The sequence below is a fragment of the Engraulis encrasicolus genome, chromosome 23 (genome assembly GCF_034702125.1).
Source record: "Engraulis encrasicolus isolate BLACKSEA-1 chromosome 23, IST_EnEncr_1.0, whole genome shotgun sequence".
Taxonomy (NCBI): domain Eukaryota; kingdom Metazoa; phylum Chordata; class Actinopteri; order Clupeiformes; family Engraulidae; genus Engraulis; species Engraulis encrasicolus.
The window spans coordinates 23,657,802-23,682,044 of record NC_085879.1 but is presented as its reverse complement, the minus strand read 5'-3'; the positions used below and the strand labels follow the sequence as shown (position 1 = coordinate 23,682,044).

The 24,243-nt window shown below is 42.1% G+C and overlaps 1 protein-coding gene across 1 annotated transcript; it reads left to right on the top strand.

Annotated features, from left to right (window-relative positions):
* Positions 1-6,168: 6,168 nt before the first annotated feature.
* On the top strand, positions 6,169-23,746 carry LOC134439948 (RNA exonuclease 1 homolog). The gene is made up of 15 exons (XM_063189876.1): positions 6,169-6,446; positions 7,193-9,408; positions 10,161-10,278; positions 11,474-11,619; positions 12,325-12,465; positions 12,735-12,849; positions 13,905-13,982; positions 14,596-14,736; positions 16,865-16,978; positions 17,397-17,470; positions 18,082-18,186; positions 19,466-19,581; positions 20,178-20,316; positions 20,519-20,639; positions 22,845-23,746. The coding sequence occupies exons 1-15, from the start codon at positions 6,326-6,328 to the stop codon at positions 22,934-22,936; spliced, it is 3,837 nt and encodes a 1,278-aa protein (XP_063045946.1). The 5' UTR covers positions 6,169-6,325; the 3' UTR covers positions 22,937-23,746.
* Positions 23,747-24,243: the final 497 nt, after the last annotated feature.

Below are 24,243 nucleotides of genomic sequence, written 5' to 3'. Positions count from 1 at the left end.
CAAGCCCTCGCTGTCCTTTAGAGATCTAGAAACAGTTATCCATGCTTTATTACATCTCGGCTGGATTACTGCAACACACTTCATTTTGGCCTCCCCCAAAACCAGCTTGCTCGCCTGCAGTTGGCGCAAAACGCTGCTGCCTGGCTTTTAACAGGCACCAAGAGATGGGAACACATCTCCCCTGTCCTCGCCTCTCTGCACTGGCTCCCTGTTAGTTTTAGAATTGATTTTATGATGCTCCTCCTTGTTTTCAAGTCCCTCCATGGCCAGGCCCCTGTTTACATTTCGGACATGCTACGGCACTGCTCTGCATCCAGGCCCCTCAGATCTAAGGACAAAGGTCTCCTCCAGATTGTCCGGTCCCGCCTGAAGCAAAAAGGGGATCGTGCATTTGAAATTGCAGCTCCACGCCTCTGGAACAATTTACCTCCCGATATTAGATCTGCTCCCACGACGTCTGCTTTTAAATCTAGACTTAAAAACCTACCTAGGTGTATATACATTGGCTTTTGATTCTTAGATTTTAGTTTCCTTGTTGTTTTTATTGCACCCAATGTATACTTTTAGCCCTTGCCCCTATAGTTTTAACTTCCCCTTCCCCATTATTTTATCACTTTATGTATTCAAAGTCTTCCAAGCTCATTTTATGTATCTTATTAGTCAATGCTGCCAGTGCTGCAACTGTACACTGTATGCAGATGTTTTTCTTTTTTCTTTATGTCTATTGGAATACTATGTGCTACTAATATGCTTTATTTTCTTTATTTATTTTGCTATTTTTATTCTAACCAGCCTCTGTGCAGCACTTTGGTCAGTTTTGTACTGTTTTAAATGTGCTTTAGAAATAAAACTTACTTACTTACTTACTTTACTTACTATGGAGGATGATGGGGGAGAGCACTGGTTAATTATTGCCCCCACCAACCTGGCGGGTCGGGAGTCGAACCAGCAACCTTTGGGCTACAAGTCTGACGCCCTAACCGCTTACCCATGACTGCCCATGACTGTTACGTCGGGAATCTGGGTTCAATTCCGAACCGAGGACATTTACCAGTCCCCCCTCCCCCATCTCTCATTCTCCCATTTCCTATCACTCTCCCTACTGTCTTGTCAAAAGTGGGGGCATAAAAGCCCAGAAACAAATCTTAAATAAAAAAATAATATATTTTTTAAAAGTATAGATTTTCAGGCAGGCACCTCAGCAGCCACCTCGATAACTGCCTAGCGCAGTCTTTTGGGTGATATACAGTACGTCAGGCAAATCATGAGCTGTGGACTTACTAGCCTACACTAGTCCAGGTTTCCATATTGCATCATGTGTTTGCGTTTCATAATTTATCATCGATATTATATACAGTCACAGGACAGGAGTCTGGTGCGGGCGGTGCGGGTGCAACCTGGTGCCTGCCTATTGATTACATATGGCATCATGGCTGTCAATGGAGATATAGCATGCGTTATATACTACAGTAGCAGACGGAGACGTGGAGACAACCATAAACCATAAACCATAAATCTTAACATTGATTTCACCTACACTGGTTTCAACAGCCGTTTGCTGAAGGTTATGGTGGCCTGGGACATTCGCAAAGTAGGGGTTAATATATGTCATGTGCGAGAATTAAAATGTTTTAGCCTCTGGCTGTATCCATCATCATGCTCTAAACAGGATATACTGCACACTCCTGCTGCTACTGCTGCTGAGTCTGTCTGCTAGCTAGTGCACCATGCACAGTCAGAGTGCCCCCCCCCCTCCCCCCGACTTTATAGTTAAGGCGGCCATCTTGACAACAAATACCTAAACCTGGATCCCTCAAGCCATTAAAGCATTGAATGAGGTGAAGTGTAAACCCAGCCATCCAGCCTCTGTGTGTACATAGTGTGTACGTAGTGTGAGTAGTAATGTTCTGTGTGTCTGTGTCTGTGACCTGCGTCTGTGTCTCTTTTGGGTTTATTTTGCTTTCTGTTTGTTGCTGCCTATTATGCCTGTCTGTGTCTTATGTCTGGTGCCGGCGTTTGTACTGCAAACACGTTGGGGACAATAAAGTTCTACTAAGTCACCTGAAAATATTACCATTTTGCATTGTGAATGGAATTTCTTAAGTTTGTTACAAAAAATGTATAATCTATTTATCTTTAGGGGGTTTCATACAGTATATGAACATTCAAAACATACACCTTTCCAGCGCTGCTCATATCTCTATGATAACAATTAAACAAAACCCACCTTGACTAACAAATTTAAGAGAGGGGAAAGGTGGGCATGGACTGGCTATGAACTGGCAACTTGTCCATGGTGACTCCATTCGACTCTGGTAGCGTGCGGTATAGACACAATGAAAAAAAAGACATTTTAATTTTAAATTTTAAAAGAAAGAAAACGTTTGTTGTGATGCATCAAGGTTATGGGGTGAGTAAACATCATTGGAAGGTAGCTACACTGTTGGGGTGCAAATGAACACTATTTCTGAATTTGGCGAGGTAGATAAAGTCCATTTACTTGCATTCGCCCTCCACTATACAGATCTAGCCATGCGGGAAGGTATCACTGTCACCGAGAACCTGGGAGAGATCCCTTTTAATTAGCGATACGTATTTCAAGACACAGCCCTTGAAACATACAGTCATAACATCCCTGGAAACAAATTGTCCCTGTGCAACATGGTGTTTGTCTGAAGGCGAAAATGGAAACCCCATGCGAGCAAGAATGTTCCAATTCTATTACCATGGTGACAGCGTGATGATGGGTTTATTCAAGCATTGCAGGCAGCTGAATGGAATGGATGGCTATTTTAAAGGACTCTCACGGCCCAATAGGTGAGGGGAGCAATGGATTTACTTTGTAACACGAGATACAGCCATCGTGATTGCCATCATGATCATTCCTCAAAACAGACTCTCGTACAAAATCTATATGAATTTCTCTCGCGGGGCTATCATAGTGACTGTGAAGGGATTTGCCCATTTCAAGTCATCTCCCTATATACTTACAGCCTATTCAGTATTCTATTTTTTTTCCAACATATTTTAATATTTTAAGAGAATCTCAGCGTATTCTGCTTGGGGTTGTCAGGGAAAATACACTTGGCATTTGCTTTTGTGACTGGCTTGGGGACATTTATCCTCCCTGGTGTTCCATTATAAAACTACTCTTGTAGCCTCTTCATTAACTTCGCGGTATGTATGTACCATATTGGCAGATACCTATTGGCATGCCTATTGGACAGACACATTCTCTTATCTTATCTTATAGAAAATGAGATCTGCTGGGGTAAGCTAGTTGGAAAAGCCCCCTCCTGGTTACTGGCTGCCCGTTTGCAGTGACCTTTACCTTTAAAGTGATGAAGTTCCTATGAACAGCTAATACCCAGGTACTGTTGATATGCGGTCATAAGTAATGCACAAAATAGAGCTGATGAATCACCACACACTGGTGGACTGAGATTTTCTTTTTGTTTGTTTGTTTGTTTGTTTGTTTTCACTTTTCAGTGCACCTGATGAAGCACAAGTGAAACACGTTCTTCACTTAAATTAAATTGTTAAAAAAAATAGGTATATATCAGTCCACCAGTGTGGTCAGTCATCAACTATGCTTTCTTACCTTTACCTTGTCCAACGTCTGTCCATTTAGTGTCCTTACAGTGCTTCGGTGAAGACCGCTCTATTCTCCATAAAAAAAATCAGTAGCCTGAAAAAGACAAATTTTGAATTTATTTTTGAAGTGTCAAATGGGCACAAAACATAAGAAAGATTCAATTAAGAGTAATAGGCTACGTATCAAGAGCCGTGGAACCCTTTTAAACACGCTATTTGATATTTTGACATTACTGACATCTGAAAAAAAAACAGTATTTTCCCTCCACAGCGCCAGCTTACAGTAAAGTAATTACTGCAATAAGCTCTACTCCTGACAAGTTTTAGCTATTTTACCTGTGCAGCTTTCATCAGAGGTGTTATGTGATGTCTGTGATGATTTATGTGTGTTTTACCATCCCACCTGATGTGGGCCACTCTGTCCTCCTAATGATTAAGAAGTTGGTCTAAGGACCAGCCGGTTCGACTCCCACCCTTGGCTACCGCTTCCTAAGCCTCTATCCATGACTGAAATGCCTTTGAACAAGGTGCCCTAACCCCACAATACTTCTGGGATTGTAACCAGGGCTGGCGCTAGGCATAGGCAGACTAGGCGGTCGCCTAGGGCGCCAAATGTCCTGGGGGGCGACAAGGCCCAAAGAATTACAATATTAAGCAAAATAAAACATTCAACTTTACATTTAATGGGCACTCGGTACATACAGCTCCAGGCCTTTTTATTAGAATACCATGAAAAAGTTGATTTATTTCCATAATTCCATCAATAATGTTAAACTGCACCCTGTAGACTTCAATTCCACGTTTTGGCGCTAACTCACCAGTTTAATTCTAAATAACCAGAAATGAAACCCCATTGAAAATGAATGGGGTTTAATTTCTGTTGAGTTAGAATTAAACTGGTGAGTTAACACCAAAACGTGGCATGGAAATCTTCGGGTATATTGAAGAGGGAAGTGTGGGGCACCAGGTCAACAAACAAGAACAGCTGACAGCAAAGCATCAAGGATATCTGGGCTTCCATAACTCCCATGCACTGTTTTTGCCTTTGACTTCAATGTTAAACGCATCATGGCCATTATGAAGACAGAGAATGTCCTAACCAAGTATTGACCATTGCATGTTATGTAGAAAGTACCAAATTTCAACTGATTTAATGTGACCTGAATTTTTATGAAGAAAAATGTGATTTTAGAAACAATATTCTAATAATGCGAATTCCCCAATTCATGGGTTTTTTGAGCTGGAAGGCCAACGTATATAAAAAGAAAAAAAAATAATGATTGGAATAGTTAAAAAACTGGGCCATGCATCTGCAATCCATGACAGATTAACATTATTGATGGAATTATGGAAATAAATCAACTTTTTCATGGTATTCTAATAAAAAGGCCTGGAGCTGTATACATGGTACTAGATCAGCTGTGCTCAATCAGATGTATGGCACCATGTTTACAGATGCCAATGTCAAATTCCACAAAAAGGAAAGATCGGTGCTTGCCTAGGGCACCAAATTGCCTAGAACCGGCCCTGATAGTAACCAATACCTGTAAATAACTGCAAGTTTCCTTTCAGAAAGGTAGGAGTAATGGAATGAAATGTAATGTTCATATACCTGTACAGCCGGGCTGTATCTAAGGGATGGGATGCCCTCTGGTGGTTTGGTTGTGCCACAGCTGTGGCAAAGCTGACTCATTCCGGCAGAGGTGCTTGATAAGGTAGTGGCACAGTGGGTTTACATAGACCCTCTGGTAGTGGTAAGAAAGTTGTAGGTGGTGCTATTATGATCATGCTATGGGCTCGTGGACCCTCAACTTTATCTGAAATGTCCTTGGGCCAGACCTAACAAACCAGCTGGTGTAAAGAAGCCACATGTGGCTACAATCCTTCACTATAGGACACATTGTTTTCTATAATAGTTGATGATAATTACACACTGTCTATAACACAATATCGTTTTTTTCTCTTTTCTCTATTCTTAAGCACATTGTTTGACATGCATGTATGATAATGTGCTATATAAATATTTCGATTGATTGATTGATTGATTGATTGATTGATACATTTCTAAGAGATGCTTTCGCTCACACATTAATTAACACTTTAACAATAAGTGTGTTAGTGGGATGTTCTATTTCACGTCACACGAAAATATTTTGGCTTTTGAACTGATATTAACGTTATGGAACTGTGCAAATTGAAATCAGCAACAATCATCATTAATTAAACGCAATTTCAAAAAGGTTTCCATACGCTTACTTCTCTGGGCTTTTGTATGTCAGATGTTATGTTTTATTCGTGTAATGCAATTGGCAACTGTTGATATTTCAGTTAGCCTATTGTTCATTTGTGACTTTCCAAGCCCATATCTTATAAATAGCCTACTAGCCATTGCATGGCACCCTATTTAGGTTACTGGTTTGTTTCACATGTGGTGTAGCCTGGCCTGTCGTAAATCGTAGTGCAGACTGTCAAAATGACAACGAGCTAATTGATTAGCCTACCTGCAATGATTAATAACAGGTGCGCGCGCCAGTTCCATCAACCATGGCCCAGGTGGTGGTGCGTCTCGTCGATTGCTTCACGACTTCCTCCGCATTTCCTTCCACGAGTCAATTCGCCACTTTGATCAAAACGCACACCGCCGTCAATGAACACTTGGCAGACATATGTGTAAATTAGGATAGGCCTACATTTTACACTGATTTACGGGGTCACGTATTGTTTAGTGGTGATGTTTCCCTCTACCGCTCTACTTTCCGAGTTCAATTGTCCGTTTTATGCGCGCGGACAATGTCATCGGCCGTTTTGCAAATTCCACCATGTGGAACGTGCAGGCAGCGTGTCCCCACGAGGTAAGCCAATGTAGATCTTGTGACCTTTTGAACCAGATTATTTATCGCTACTTGCCTCGTTTTTATTAACCCTCCTGTTATCCTTGGGGTCTATTTGACCCCATTCAATGTTTAACGTCTGAAAATAGGCCTACATGAAGTACATAATTATTTTGCTTCATCTTTGATGACTTTTACTAAATATATGGGGTCAATGTGAAAAAAGTGAAATTTCCAGAAAAATGTTTCCCCTAAGTACTGTACACGTTTTGGTTACATCTGTGTTCCTTGGGGTCAATGTGACCCCAAATTATAAATGGAACATCAATATTTTGCAAATACATGTTCCAATCTGTTTAGACAATGTAAAATACATGAACATAAGATATTTAGAACAGATCATTTTGCTTTATTTAGGGCTCTGATAACTAACAATATGTATGATGTGGACCAGGGCCAAAACTAATTCAAGGCAACTTTTGGGCAGTTGTTGCACATTTTCGCCTAGTCATGCATTCGTTTTTTTTGTGTGTGGGCTGTGTGTGGGGGTGCTAGGACTTATGTAATGGGCTTTTTATGTCCCCAACAGAGCAACAGTAAATATCTAAGGCATGAACCGGTGCAAAAGTTTTTGCTTCTACTGATTTTGTAGACATTTAAGTGGCTGGGGTCAAAATGACCCCAAGGATCACGGATGTAACATAAATCTGAGGATAACAGGAGGTTTAAATAGTAAAATTTACATTTAAAATATTTTGTTAATTTAGGTTATGAAAGACACCCGACAATTTCCACTGAAACTCCAAGCACTGGAAATAACAATGAAGTCTGTTTGCTGGAACTTCAGAAGATTAACGAACAGATTGAATCAGCCAAGTGTGAGGTTGAAGAACAGCAAAGAAAACTTTCCTACTACAGGACAATAGGCACAGAGAAGAAGGAGCAGTCTCTGATGTCTTCCTCTGTTTCTAAAAGTAAAAATAAGACTACTGCGAATAAAAAAATCTCAAACAATAAGTATGTTGTGGGAAAATCAAAACCACGGACTGATTTGGAGTATGATCCCTGTTCTAATTTTGTATCTGGCCTAATGTCCAGTGGTGCCAGGCCATGCAAAGACAGTGCTCCTGCAAAACCTGAAAAAGAAAATAGTCGAACAAGTAGTAAAGTATCAAAAAATAATCAAAATGTGGATGACTCAGAAGATGAACCACTTGTTATTGATGTTCCAAGTGTAGAGGAAGAACCACAAGATAACAAGCAAGCAGAACAAACCCAAACATCCACTGAAAGGGCTTTAACTGAATCTCCACAAAAACTCATCAGCAAAGCACAACGATGTCATGATATTGCTGGAAATATTGTGTCTCAGACAAAACCACAGCGAATCCACGTGCCACCTTCAAGAAGTGAGGAAGAGTCCTACACTGGAAATGGGAGAGTGCCTCCAAAGCCACCGCAGTCGGATGTGCCTCCTCCAAAAAGTGAAGAAGGGGCAAACATTAGAAGGACAGAAGCACAGACGAAGCACCTGCAGCTCATAGAACCTCCCGCTGAAGGTGTAGGTGGGGCGGCAGACATTGGAAGTGCGAGAGTGCACACAAAGCCAATGCAGATCAGTGGACCACCACATGCAAAAAGTGTAGATCCCCCCATTATTGGATATGGAGGAGAGCAGACGAAACCACAACAGATACATATGCCTCCTGCAAAAGGTGTACAGGTAAATGCGGCAAAAACTGGAAGTGGGAAAGCACTTCAGTGTTTCGAAAAGGACCAAATCAAAATGGTTTCTCCAGCACCACCAGTTCAACACCACCAGGCACAACAACGATTAACAATAGGCCTACCACCAGATGTTGGCGTGGCAGCAACAGCCGGTGAGCACAGCGCTTTAACGGCTCAGCTGGACGATGATGAGAAGACTGACTTTTTTAATGTTCTGGAAAGCCTGTGTGCTTCTTTTGACGAGTTTGAGAATGAGTGTGCAACAGCTGGCGGCATCGGTTTGACCGTGCCCATTCAGAAAATGAATGGGAACAACCCAGATGCCGTTTGTCAGGGAGAGGACCTGGAGTTATGCAGTGGCTATCAGGAGTTAAAGGTGCAGATAGCCAGCCTGGAGATGGCGTTGGGGGTATCCAGCGAAAGTGACAAATTCGCCACTACTTCTACTATGCTTCAGAGCCGCACGCAACACATTATAAATCCCGAGGGACACCTGCCACTTCCCATCCCCAAAATCGCCTCCTCTCTGCCTCCAGTGACGCCAGCACCACCCCGCAGTGATCAGGGGGTTTACGGTGTGCCAAACGCAGGCTGGACATCGGCGCAGCATGTTCCAAATGGGATGCATGTACAGGTATCTAAGCCGGTGCCACGGTCGGTGGTGACTGGGCGGGGCAGTGGGGTGGGGGTGGGAGCGGGCCAGTGTCTATTGCGCCCCCAACAGCATACAGATGCAAGGCTGGGGTCAAACCCTGGAGGAGGGCAGCATTGTCTATTGCGCCCCCAACAGCATACAGAGGCAAGGCTGGGGTCAAACCCTGGAGGAGAGCAGCAGTGTCTATTGCGCCCCCAACAACATACAGATGCAAGGCTGGTGTCAAACCCTGGAGGCGGGCAATGTCTTGTGCGTCCCCAGGGAAACGCAAATGCACAGGCACGTATACCGTCAGGCCAACACCAATTTCTGATGGCGCAAAATCCATCGGTCCACTCCACTATTGGGGCCCACAACCTTGTTCAACAAGCCACTCTTGCATCCTACACACAACCAGCAGCATCCGTTACGATACCCAAAGGAATGGTGGGCAAAAATGGCGAGGCCATTGTGATTTCCTCAGAGTCTGAGGATGACGAGCTCAATTACTCAGACTTTGATTTGTCTGAAAGTGATCCCATGGAGGAGTGCTATAGAATCTTTATGGAGGGAAAAGCGGAGGACGAGAAGAACGACTCGATCGTGCACAATTCCCCAGCAGTAAGTGATTGAAAAGAATATTTTCTTTAACAGATGTGCAGTGTTTCAAGCTAAAAGTTTGTTTGTCGAAGTGGTCGGGGGTCAGCAAGTGTCAAAGACAGGTCCGCTGCTAGACATAAGCAGAGTACGCAGAGTGCTTTGGGGCACCAACCAGTGACCCACCAACCACTTTGCCCCCCAAAACTGGGGCCTCTTAAATTGAGATTGACTTCAAAACGTCATGAAAAAATATTGAATTTCATTACAAAACATATATTTATAAGTTGGTAGAGTATTGTTATTTGTTCATTATGAGGGTGGGGAGGCTCCTGACCAATTATGATTAGGGCCTCCCAAACCTCAGCAGCGGCCCTGATCAAAGGCATGTGATTATCATCATTGGAAAGGCAATGTTGTGCAGTGTGGCATGAAATATGATGTGAACCCCCCTATAAGTATACATGTTTTGGTGAAGCATCATTAGAAGTTACATACCATAAACACAAATCATTTTTCAGAATCTTTTTAGGGGACCTAGTCAAGGTGGTTAGGTGTTTTGTTGTCAAGGTGACCATCATAACAATAACATATCCTCCATAACATGTCCTCCTCGTATGTCACTTTGGTCAATATCAATGTTTAATGTTACAATGTAATGTTATGTAACAGTAAACTGGGAGGAAACCCTGTGGTTCAAAATATGAACAGCTATGTCAAAAGGAAAGGAAGAAAAACAAACTGATGATGGTGTCCGTTTCTCTGTCTTGCTTTAGGTTGCCGATGAAACCGCTGAAGCAGCTAAAATTGCTGAGGCAGGCGTGAAGGCAAACATGGACGGAATGGAAAAAGGCCAGAGGAATAGGGTTGCCCACAAACCAAAGCCTGAGGAAAGTGAAAGTCTTGCTCTCTGTACTGCGGTAGACTTTTGCTGAGTTTGAAGTTAAAATGTGCCTTTCTCTCTTGACGGTAGCCCATAAAAGCCATGGTTACATTGTTTTACAGGTTTCCTTTCCTGAGTTTGTTTCTGTCCTTTTGTGGTTTTTGTGGCGGGGGGGGTGGGGGAGAATTATGTCTTCTCTTCTTTTTAGCCATTCAGGTAGCCTACTGTACCTCATTGAACTTGAGTGAAGTTTAATGTCTCCAAAAAAGTAGTAACTACAGTCTGTTTTTGCCTCTGTCTGTTCATATTGTTGTCTTTATCTGTTCTCTTGGTGTTTTTTAACAGGTAGCTGTAAAACCTAGAACTCAGGTCTTCATACCATTTCAAGGGGAACCGGCTCGTTTTGGCCTACCAATAGCTGTGAGAGGACCAATGGCTGCACGAGAGCAGCAGCAGCAGCACCAGCACCAGCACCAGCAGCAGCAGCAGCCTCAGCTCCAGATGCCTGTGTTCCCCACCACCACTACAGTTGTCAGACGGGTCCAGCCACAGTGTCCAGCCCCTGTTGCACACGTCCCTGTTGCACACGTCCCTATTGCACACGTCACTAAATACACCCAGCGTACTCTGCACCCCAACCCTGCCCCAGTACATGGTAGGCAGGCATGTATAGTACTGTACCATGTAAGGGCAGTTGTGGACAAGTGGCTGTAGGGAGTTGAACGGATAGCCCAAGTGTCAAAATCATAATGGGACTTTTGCCAGACATGTTTTCTCCTTCCAGTAGACCAGGTATTTTCAACCCGCTGATGGTCCACGGCATTATTGCTGGTGGTTTGTGGCTTGCTATGCAGTGTTACCCCCACAATTATACGTACATGCGCAAATGAAGTGGGCCGCGTACTAACTGCTCTTTGAATCGCAGTCCGTGGGGCCAGAAGCGGTTGAAAATCCCTGCTGTAGGCCTTAAGTACCACAAGGCTCAAAGTGTATACTATGGTAACCAGGGCTCTAAATTAACACCAAACAACCGGCCAAATGCTGGTGAATTTCAGTTTTCTGGTAGAAAAGACTGACTTTGACCCATTAATGAGTGTGTGTTTGGTTAGTAAGATTAACATTTTGCCCTTTTGACTGGTGATGAAACAAGTTCATTTAGAGTCCTCATGGTAACCGGTGTGCTTTTTTCCCCTCGCCTTCCCGTAGCGGTCGGAGCTTTCCAACTGCCGCCGAATGCGCACTTCATTCTACCCCAGAGCCACTCGGCCGTTCCCGTCATCGTGCCGCTGCTGTGCCCCCCACAGCAGCCTGCAGCAGCACTGCCCCAGCCCCTCCTGCTCACACAACCCAAAGTAAGACAAGTCCACACACTAAACACTTTAAAGTTCTAGCTGTTTCTTTCCAGAATACATGCTGCCCATTTCATTCACAACTGTCGCCTTTTTCACAAATACTTCTTACCACCACCATGAAATTCTTAGTATTCATTATGGCTAGGAAAATTGCACTTTTCATGCATGAAAAGGTGGATATTCTCCATGTCTGCCATTTTGAATTCCCAAAAATATTTTTTTAGCGGCAAAACTTGCTATACTTTTGTCATACTAGTAAATATTAGTTTATTATTTAGTAAATCAAATTTGGCAGTAGATGGCACAGTTTCAATCAACAGCGTGGTTGTAATACCTACTCTGGCCACCATCCTACACAGTGCACCTTTGAAGAGCCACACAGTGAAATGTGCAGTGTTACTTCAACGCTTAGTCAATTTAACATCCTCTGTGGTGTGTTTGGTCCATGAGTAAAGTGTTAAATTAACACTACATTTTAACACTGTGCTAGCTACTCTACAGACTTTGGTTTTTGGACTTTGATTTATTTAAATGTTGCCGTAAGGGTTAAGAGAAGAGCAACCTTGATGTCCAGGAAAGTATAAAAGGCCTTTATTCCGTTATGGTCACTTGACATTTGAAAGCAGCAACCCATTGTGTTCCTCTGCACAGTTGGTCTTTCTGCGGTTCATATTATTCTCTACCTTTGCGACTGTCGTTGTGCAGCCAATGCCAACCAAACGCAAGGCCAAAGTGAAGAGTGAAGTGGAGGTGAAAGTTCCTCACAATGTAAGACAGCGCTACGTCAACATGTTTGTGGAGGAGTTTTTGAAAACCTCTACCTCTGTGCCAGAAGCATTTGAAAAGGTACGCCGTATATAATATGCAGTCTTAACTTGGAGGCCTTGTACTGCTTTCTTATACCTTCATTTGCAAACAGAGAGAGTTGAGATGTAAAGCCATTTAAATGCATTTGTGATTAAGTGGAAGTATTTCTATAAATTCAGTAAACCTAAAAATCAGCTATCACTTGGAGAAAATACTATTTAAAACTGAAATGTACATTTGTAATGACTTTTGTATCTGAACTCTTGACATGTAAGTGCTGGCTTGTTTTGCTTTGGCATTTGTAACAGGCTCTAATCGAGGAGAAGTCTGTGTATGACCGCAGCATCAACAGGTTAAAGTACCTGAGTGTAGCCGTGAACGCCCTGAAGAGGCTGAGGAATCAAAGTACCACTTCCAGTACAGGTCAGGTTTGGCCACATCCCATAACTTTGAACAAAAATATGAATGTCCGCACACTGCTCCCGGTGCTTTTTTATTTTTCAAGTGAACGCTTTCAAGCTAATCACTAGTGATTAGAGTGATTAATTAAAAAAGCACCGGGGGCAGTGTGCGGACATTCATATTTTTGTTCATAGTTTTGACCTTTTTTATCCTGCACCTGCATCTTGGATGTGTGCACCACAACTTTACTTTACACATCCCATCACTTGCAATAAATCAGATTTTTGATCTTCCTTATGTATGAACGTATGCGCATATGTGCTATAAGTTTAGTCTGTCATGCAATTGCTACGTTTAAATGAGACATTTAATCAGGAATTAACTGACTTTAATTCTGAATAAAGCTTAATTCCGCTTTGAAAGCGTCATGTAAGCGCCTCTTAATTCGGAATTAAAGGAAAGATGAAAGTAAACTTGACGGAACTATTTAATTCGGAATTAAATGCATCATGTAAACGTAGTGCTGGACACTGGAGTTACTCAACTGAACCATGTACGTTATTTGGAGAGTCGAGTACAGTAAACAGCTTTGAGAAGCAGCAACTTGTTCTTATGACAATGCCAACGCGTACATTTTGCTTAAACTCTCCATTGCTTGCCTAAGGGTGTGCAGTCAGATCATATTGGCTCAATACCTTGTCTAGTCTGGCCATCTGTCATCTTAGCATCTTATCTTGGACTGGCATTAGGATTCATTTTACCACATTTTTCGCCCTCCTCTTTCTCCTTCTCTGTGCCTTTTTTTTTCGTAAAGGCAGAATATTGATATGAAAGATGTAATGGGAATTAAAAGATTTATTTCTTGCTTCATAAAGCTGAATGTATTCAACACTGTGCACCAGTCTAAACTGTGTACTTATTTTCCAAGATATTACCGCATTCAGACTTTTACTTGCTTCACCAACTATTTCCATATGTGCTTGTTGCATTCATAATCTGCGGTTCGTGTCTGAAAATGCAGTGTTTTTGTTTGTTTTTTGTTTTGTTTTGTTTGTTTTGTTTTATCTTTTTTGCAGATGGAGATGGAACTAGCGTGGCTATAAAGGAATCCAAAGGCCACATTTCACTCAAGTCCAGTTCGCTACATGGAGCAGGTGTTGAACCAAAGACTATTTTCAGATTGTCATTTAAATGGCTATTACTGCATATTGACACACTGTTGAATGACACCGCATATTTTAACGACCACATCTCTTTTAACCCATTTTAGCCTAAGCCCTTTTTGGGAAAGGGTGCCCTCTGCCTATTAAATCCTAAATATCTCAACCTCCAGAGGACATACAAACATGACATAAGTTGCATTTAAAAGCTAGGACCCTCATTTTGCATTAGAATGCGTTCATTGAGTTCTAACATACCCACATTTTTAATAAAATTCCTCAAATCTCAAGAACCTGAATGCAGCGTATATGTCTCCAGGCTATTATGGGTTAAAGCACATTTGAACATTTCATCAGTTGGTATCACACTATATCCAGACTGATTGCGTTAGTTATGGTGTCGTTGAAAACCATCCGTGCGTCATTCTTTCGAGATCATCTAAGGAGTTCAATTTAACAAGCGATAACATCGCAATCCTTTTAATGTCTTGCCATTATGGTTTTCTGGCAGATTGATTCTTTTGAAGAGTATGAAAAAAAGCATTTGAATAAATGTTAATCGTTTACAATGGAGTGGCGCCACTTTCTTGTTCTCTCTTTCCTACAGGAGATCCTGCTCTTTATGAGAGTTTGAAGGAGCACGTCCTGTCTGATGAGGTCTTGAGCAAAAACAACTACCCACTGCAGCACCCCAACCAGGCCGGATGTGCTGTGCAGTACGGAGAGGTCAAGAAGACTCTGAATGATGGTAAATTCACACTTCACAAGTTCTAATGTTACAATCATTGAAGGGATGTTGCATTACACTTAGCAGAGGATTTTATTTAAAAAAATATGGATGGTTCATATTGCCATGGCGTGTATTTGTATTAGGATTGTTTACAAATCATTTTTTTCCTAAAATCTGAGTGCCTCTGCCTCCCTTTCCTTTATTTTTTTGGATTTTGACTTCGGCTGGTACAGATGAGCACCTGAGTACTATTATCTGCAGTCTCCTGGGCGCTCTAGACCCCTTTGGGTCTTCTTTAAAGGTGCACTGTGTAATATGTTTCATTGTTTAAATCCAGAATTCATGCTTTCCATTCACTAATGTTACCTTTTTCATCAACACGTACCACCACCATCAAATTCTAAGTATTCATTATAACTGGGAAAATCAAATTTTTCATACATGAAAAGGGGATCTTCTTCATAGGCTACCATTTTGAATTTTTAGCTGCGAAACGTACTGTACTTTGGTCAGGGTAGTAAATATTAGTTTATTACATTGTAATATTTATAAAAGTTCATAAAGGTTGGAGCAGGCTTCACCCAACAATTTGTTCTTCTTTTAAGAGTGCTGACCAAAATAATGTAAAACTGAAAAATGAGAAAAGGTCGCACCCTGCATAGGTTTCTTTATTATTACACTGACTCGTTTCGGCGTTCTGCCTTCCTCAGTGTGCACAAAGTAATAACAATGAAACCTATGCATGGTGCGACCTTTTCTCATTTTTCAGTTTGTAATATTCATGAAGAGATCAAATTTGCCAGTAGATAATGATGCTCTACTCTACTCTACTGGACAACACAGTTTCAATGAGCTACATAGTTGCCTACCTACTCTGGCCACCATCCTACTACACGGTGCACCTTTAAACTGTTCATGTTTGAGGATTGCAACACACTGGATAGAACATCTTGCTTCAGACAAGCAGAAGCAGACCTTGAAATACTCAAGTCAACAGTAACTTTGTAGGTGAGATTCAAGGTCTTGTACTCTATGCAAGCAGCTACTTGCAACCAATGAGGAATAAATGACAACTAAACAGATATTCCTTCTGACACTTAAATGAAGTGAATCGTACTTCAAACACAGTGACATACAGGTCCTTCTCAAATAATTAGCATATTGTGTTAAAGTTCATTTTTCCCCATAATGTAATGATAAAAAATAAACTTTCATATGTTTTACATTCATTGCACACCAACTGTACTGTTACAAATATAATTCTAATTGCCAGACAAAACATTCCATTGACTTTCAATGGGGTTTCATTTTGGGAAATTAGAATTAAATTTGTAACAAAAATAGAAAAACTTGGTATGGAAATCTATGGAGTATAATGAAGAGGGAAGTGTGGGTCACCAGATCAAAGAACAAAAAACAGCTGGCAGCTAAGCATCAATGATATCTGGGCTTTCATAACCCTCATGCAATGCCACTGCCATTGACTTCAATGTTAAACACAGTCAGGTCAGCAGTCTAACCCATGACTGCGGTTGAGTAATGAACAAGGCTGAGCCTTTTTAAAGCCTCAGGAAGCTTTTACCAGTGTTTAGAGTTAATTGATTAATTCAGATAATGAGGTTAATAGCTTGTTTAGACAACCTTTTCATGATATGCTAATTTTGTGAGATATGAATATTGGGTTTTCATGAGCTGTATGCCAAAATCATCAATATTAAAACAAAACAAGACCTGAAATATTTCAGTTGGTGTGCAATGAATGTAAAACATATGAAAGTTTATTTTTTTATCATTACATTATGGGGAAAAATGAACTTTATTAACACTATGCTAATTATTTGAGAAGGACCTGTACAGTGCTTCCTGAGTAGTTATTATTAAGTGTTATAGTTTGTGCCGTGTAAAGGAGTCAATGGGCTTTTCTCAAAACCTAGCACAGTGCACTTCCAAGTGTATCAGCCTAATTAGTTACGCCCACTGATTGGATACTCTTTGGTGAACTCTACGGAATATCCAATCACTAGGTGTGACTAATAAGGAGTATCCAATCACTGGGTGTGACTAATTAGGCTGATACACTTGGAAGTGCACCGTCCTAGGTTTTGAGAAGGGCCCCATGTGTGTATTGTGGTGTGCTTTTGTACAGAACTTAAAAGGATTTGCTGTCGCTGTGGATCAACATTCAATGTCAACCAGGCAGGTAAACACACCCGCACAGAGGAGTGCACCTACCACCACGGAAGGGTCGTGGAGAACAAGGGTAAGCTGTGTGTGTCTGCTTGCATTTGAATATTGAACAGCCTTGTCTTACCATACCCAAATTGATATTTCTACTGTATATTTCATGTATTAATTTTTTTCCTTAAAAACTGAATTGCCTGTGTATGAGATGTTACAAAAATCAAATGTGTACAAGAATTCGTGTAGTGTATAAGAATGAGCTTGCTTTATGGAACTGGTTTTGTGTATAACGTGCTACACAAACAAAGTGGCCCTATTGAACTACCTTTGTGTATACAAAATGTGCTCTACAAATGAGCTCACCTTATTGAACTGGCTGTTGTGTATGAGCTGTGCTGCTGTATCCATATGAACTCCCCTTACCTCGCCGTAGGCCCTGTGCAGTGCTGTACGGTATATGGGTCGTCTGATGTTGCTGCCTTGGTGTTTGTTGTCAGTGCCAGGCGGAGTGGAGACGCGCTACAGCTGCTGTGAGGGGGCGGTGGGCACCGCTGGATGCCAAGTCTTCAAGGTTGCTGCTCTGCTGTGTCTCTGCTGTGCCGCGCTCTCTTTTTCTCTTTCTCTCTCTCTCGCTCTCGCTTGCTCTCTGGTTCCTTCGCTCTCGCTCGCTCGCTCTCTCGTGCTCTCTCTTTCTCTCTCTCTCTCTTGCGCTCTCTCTCTCTCTCTCTTGCGCTCTCTCTCTCTCTCTTGCGCTCTCTCTCTCTCTCTCTCTCTCTCTCTCTCTCTCTCTCTCTCTCTCTCTCTCTCTCTCTCTTGCGCTCTCTCTCGCTCTCCCTGGTCTCTCTCTCTCTCTCTCTCTCTCTCTCTCTCTCTCTCTCTCTCTCTCTCTCTCTCTCTCTCTCTCTCTCGCTCGCTCGCTCGCTCGCTCGCTCGCTCGCTCGCTCTCTGGTTCCTTCTCTCTCTCTCGCTCTCTCTGTCTGTCTGTCTGTCTGTCGTTCGCAATTATTCCAAAATATTGCACACATTTTTGTTTATGTAGTTATCACGAAATGTGACTCAGTTTGAATGACAATGATGTATCCAAATAATTGCATAGCGCATACATAATTTAAAAATGAACAAATGCCCTAAGGCCTGTGAAGAATCTGTGAATAATAAGTGTGTATGTAATGTGATTGACAGCTTCACGTCCATGATACCTGCAGCCTTTCTGGATTTGTCAGTACGCGCCCTACACCATCAGATGTGCCATGCTGCCCAGGGATGTATGCCATAGACTGTGAGATGGTAAGGATGTCCCAGCATCAGTCGGCATTTTCTCCTCCTAATTGTTCCATCTGCACTTGAATTTACATGTATTCAAATCGTAATTCCATCATTCATTCTAATGTAATTCTAAGTATTATATAACCTGGGGAAGAAAGGAATATCTCTCTTTGCTATGTGATATATTATATAACCTGGTCCTCACACAATGCTTGTTACCAACCATATACCAACATTGACAATCGCTTAGCTCTGGAAAGACGCGGGTGTGTTCAAAACGGCTTGAACCTGATTGGAGAATTCACGTGGCTTTTTTTGAATCACTACTACTTCAACCACTGACTTATACCACTCACTGTATATATCCCGCCCCGCGATTCTGATTTGACCGACCATGAAATATCGGATGGCGTTCGGGCTTGTCTAAGATTTCCAGGCCCTCGTGCGAGCTCACGAAGTTTAACTAAGATGCACAAAGGGTATGCGTGAGAGCCAGGCTAAGTATTATAGTGCCTCTACAGTAAACAAATGTTTGTGTGAAATGTGTCATGTGATGGTCCTTGGTCACTGGTGCTGTGGGCCCAGGGTGTGTTGCCTGTGACCCGTGCAGGACATATAAAGTACACCATGAGTTCTATTACATTCTGTTGTTTTTTTGATGACTATAGCCAATCTCTTGCTGTTTAAACAGCTAAATTTAGACCTTATTTTAATCCATTAAGACCTATTGAGTTTAACACGATTCACAGAATTGTCAACGCTGTTAGAGGCAAGTATGCTTCAGATAGTGGTGTGCATTGACACTGCCCACACGATTCGATTACGATTACGATTCGGTAGGATTCAATTCGATTCAATTCTACAATGCATTGCAATGCATTACATTTCTACTGAAAGCAAAGCAAATGTTTCTTCAGTCATGATGAGGCAATACAAGTAGTCAGATACTGAGCAAAATTTTATTGGCTGTTTTCTGGATCAGTCTTGCAGTTTCAATGCTTTGAAGGGTTGGGTTTTAATAACTATTACTCCGGCCACAAGTTGCAAAATTCATGTGTTAATCCTCAGTGAGAAAGTACTCAATACATACAAACACAACAGCTATACAAAGTACTCAGTAACTTCTATTGAGATCAATTGGATTTCCATTCAGTTTTAATGACATATTGTACTCATCAAAATTGAAAATAACAGAAATAAAATATACACGCTTTTCAGTTTGTCTCTATGTAGTCAGTGGGTATTTTAGACTGTATTTTGATGGATATAATACAGGAAAATATGTTATTATTTCTCTTAGTGTTACACCACCCAAGGGTTGGAGCTGATAAGGGTGACCGTGGTCAACTCCAGCTTGCAGGTCATCTACGACACTTTTGTCAAGCCTGAAAGTGAAGTTATCGATTACAACACCAGGTACAAAAACCTCCCTAGTCTCAAAGTGATGTCATACTTCAACACCCAATGTGTGCAGGACTTCACTTATTCAAACATGTCATGGCCAAGATGTGAACTTGCAATACCCTTGCAATAGCCGCTGTATGAAGTGTGTGGAAAGTGGACTTGGGAAAATTGATTTGGAAAAGTATCAGTGGATAAGAAATTCGTGTTTTGCAATAGAGTGCCTAAGTCTAAGGCCCTTCAGGATACTTCATGGGGCCTCAGCAGTCAAAATTTGGGATCTAATGGATAGATCAAACCTATCGTCCGATCCACTTCCCCCTATTCCCCTGAATCACACACGTATAGTATGCTGTACCTGACAATTAATGATAAATGGTGTGATTGTCAACTTGATGTGAGAACATTTGTGAGGTGTCACCCATGGTCTAGGATTTGAATGCTGTGACTAAGGCATTATGCCTTGTGTTGGTGAGGTTCTCTGGCATAGCTTAGAAGGATGTCAAGGGTACCAGCGTGTATATAAGCATTTATTGTGTTAATTTGTGAATCACTTGTATTCAGGAACAGTGCCAATGGTTGAGTGTGTTTCCGTGTCTTGTCTTGGTGAGGTTCTCTGGCATATCTGAGAAGGACGTCAAGGGCACCAGCGTGTCTCTGAAGGACGTCCAGAAGGTCCTCATGACCTTCATCAGTGCAGACACCATCCTCATCGGCCACGAGCTGGACCAGGACCTCTGTGCCCTTAAAGTAAGTGGGTACAAGCATTCAAAACCCTTTTAGGAGTACCATCACAAATGTGTGATTAGAATTTTGCCAAAAACTGAGGATAAGGACTTTTCAAGATTTTTTACACTGTAACCAATACCATGTACTTAAAAAAAACAAGTGTAAGTTGCTTTGAATAAAAAAAGCATCAGCTAAGTGTAATGTAATGTGCCCCCCATTTCAGCTTCTCCACAGCATGGTCGTGGACACGTGCGTTTCATTCCCTCACCGCCTGGGGCCTCCACACAAGCTGGAGCTGCACAACCTCACCGCCGACTACCTGCGCAAGATCATCCAGGAGGGTGGTATGTTCACCTTCACTCAGGGAAGCCGTGGGGTGGGGTGGGGTGGGGTGGGGTGTGGCCAGGCAAAGGAGTCATATGTCCCGCACCCAGGGAGAGGTGGGGGCTATATCTCATTGGTCCGACAGCCCATTAGTCCGACCACACACATACTATGTCCAAACCAAAAAAAAATCCTAACCCTAACTGTCATTAAAGGCATGTAGCCAGTAGCCTGAGTGTTATGCTCCTCTATAGCTTATTGTCTGACTTATGGGCTGTCGGGCTAATGGGCTGTCTGACCAATGGGCAGACCCAAAGGTGGTGACCAGAACTGGGTTCTCATTGCAGTGTATGTATTGGCTAGGGCCCTTTCAAATGACCTTATGTGGGCCCAGCTAAAGCCCTTTGATGAGGCCAGCCCCTTTGGTGAAGCCAATGTGCTCCCGTATCCTGTTTTTCATAGATGATAATGCACAGTGTGTGTCTTGTTGATTGTGACTCTGTAATACCAAATATTTTCAATATGGTAGACCAAGATGAAGCATAGCAGAGAACTTCTAAGCTATGATGAGGAAATCTCCCATTGGTTCCCATTGTAGACACAGTTCCACCTAGCTTCCAATAGTTGACGAACAGGGGCGAGTGGAAAATGAATGGATTGGAAAATGTCCATAGGGCTAAATGATTTTTCTTTAAATCGCTGCTGCCATTTCCAGTCACAAATCTAAAATATTCCTGATGAGAACTCTGGCTGGTGTTATGCAAGAGGCTGTATTGTCATTTTTCAGGTGTCTAGTTTTTCCAGCAGGTCAGAAGATTTTGACCTGTACTGGCTAGTATTCCGCCTATGTTTATGGATTTGGCCACATCAATTGAGCTTGTTGACCCAGTATGATCTAGTTGCACAAAAAAAATAAACAATACTCAAATGTGTTCTAATTAGTTCTCGCTTCGTTCAAACTGAATATTATTATTTCTGGGCAAAAAATGTATACAACGAGCTAAATAAATTATGGTTGTAGTAGGAAACTCTATTGACACCCATTCATCTTTCGCTTGCCTGCAATAGCCAACTAGCGGCAGCACTACCCCTGACCGCCAGCCTGTGCTCGTTCTCATACTCATGAACGGCGTGACGTTTTCCATGTGCGTTACGCCCATTTGTGGGGGAAAACAACCCATGCAAGTCAATTGGTGATGTTGGGGTTTAATAAACGAAAGATACGGACCTGTAGACTAGAGTTGTTCACGCGCCACAAATAAAAGAGCGAAACCGCCGTGGCTGAAGCATGGACAGTGTTCATTTAGACAAGCCGATGTAGCATGTAAGTTAATGAGACATTCAGTTTTTCACCCATAAAGGGGCGTAATGCACATTTACGAGCAAAGTACTCGGATGGCCATTCATGCCTATAGATTAGAAGTTCTCTATCAAAGAACTGGAATCAAAGGCCGTTTCCTTAAGTCTAGTGTGCGCCCTTCGAAGCATGTCCGGCTTCGTAATCACGCCCAGTGATTAGATACTCCACAGAGTCAGTGGTGTAGTCTACTTTTTTGTGGTGGGTATACTGTATATTTGAGCATTTTTTGAAGTGGGTATACTGTTTATATTTGTGCTATTCTAAATAATGGATCAATTTTAAGTGGGTATACTGAAATCCCTAACATTTGGAAGTGGGTATACTCCGTATACCTGCGTTCTACGTAGACTACACCACTGCGCAGAGCATGGAGGTAGTATAAGAACTGGAGAGAGTGAATAAGCCCCGCCTCCAGTCATTTCAATGGGAAATGCTAGGCTAGTGAATTCAGCCAAAATTGAACGTTTTTTTCAGCTTCCAAAATGGAGTTATTTCCGCCGCCAGTTTACTCAGCCAATTACGTGCCACGTTAATGACTGACCAGAAAACTATATGGAAGACGGGCATTGGATGCATGGAGGTGCCCAACCACAGACCTGTAAAGGTCTGTGCGCCCAACACTAAACTCACGTGCTCACCAATCATCATGAGCGAAGTGAATGTCGGAAGTTCGAAAATGGCGACTTGCTAATCGGCGAAGCTAACCAGCCAAATCCTGCCCCCTTGGCGCAGAGTTCACCAAAGAGTATCCAATCACTGGGTGTGACTACATAGGTTCACAGTCACTACCAAGGCTTATACACTTGACTTTGGGAAATGGTGACAATCTTTTGTATGACTGTTTTTCTTCTCTCTCATCCCACAGAGGATGGTCGCGACACAGGGGAAAATGCCACAGCCTGCATGCAGCTCATGCTCTGGAGGGTGAAGGAGGACGCTAAAGTGAGGAAGTGGTGAAATATGGATGCCACTGCCAAAGAATTTCTTAGTAGAGTAAGATGATTCAAGCTCTGCCCACCCAATGCAAAGGAGTGTGCTCAACGTTTGGTCTCCTAAGGGGGCGTCTTTGTGTGTTATTTGGTGACGGCTTGCATAAATTGTGCGCTTCCGCCATCTACAGTGCCAAAAGAGCTCCATTTATTCTCAACCAAAGGTCTCCTAACCGAAGGTCTCCTAAAGGGGAGTTCACCTGACATCACATGGAGCCAGGAAATGCACGGCATTGAATCATCTTGCTCTGCTCTCTTTGTGGATGCCAATCAGAGAGGGGAGGTGGGAGGTACTCTCCCGCCCAGAGATGGGTCCTCATCATCACACCTGTCGCATCTGCCATGGGGCACCACTTCGCAGACACATGTCAAAAACAGTGCACTTCATTATTGTAATTATCTGTGATATAAACACCCCTGTTTTGCACTGTCAAAGTTTACAGTTTAGTTCCACTGATGGTTAAATGTTACATTCATGAAGGTGTGTTTACTTTAGGGGGAATAAAGTCTATGGTGGTGGTGGTGTTATTGGATGTGATATGAGCATGAAATGCCAGAAGGGCTAGAAGATTGTCTTGTCTGTGTTGTAATGAAGTTAATATTGTGGCAGTTTGTTTATTTTTGTTCATTTAAGTTATTTTATTCCTAATTATTTATTTTTGTTGGATATGCCTAATTTCTGTGTAAACACCTATGTTGACTGCCAAAAGATGGTACACTCAAAACATCCAGCTGTATCTAAGTATTTAATGGGGTTGAATTAAAAACACTGACTTGAGTTGTCTCCTTCATGCATGTCTCACACTTCCAATTAATGCTCTGAGAGCCTTTCATAGCACATTTTATGTACAGTGGTATCTTGTTACATGAAAGGAATGGAAAATGATCATAAAATATATAATTGTAAATTAATTATGAACATATATTAATTTAAAAATATGTATGAAGAAATATATGTTTTATTAATGCCTTGTGCAATTATTACAGTCCTGGTTAGAAATTGTATTGTAGGCCTATATTTACTTCAATCAACTGAGATGGTTGATAAATAGATGTAAAATATGCAGAATGTTCAAGTCTATTACTGGTATAATATACAGCATAAAGTTGATTAGTTTCAGACCTGGTATTACCTCACCTGACTCATGATCGTGGTGAAGTGTGTGTAAACAGCCCCCTCTAGTGGCAGCTGTGAGGCCTTGCCTCATACACCTGCTTGTATGAGTTCCATGCTTGAAGGATCAACATTTCTGTAATGTGAAACAGAAACAGCTA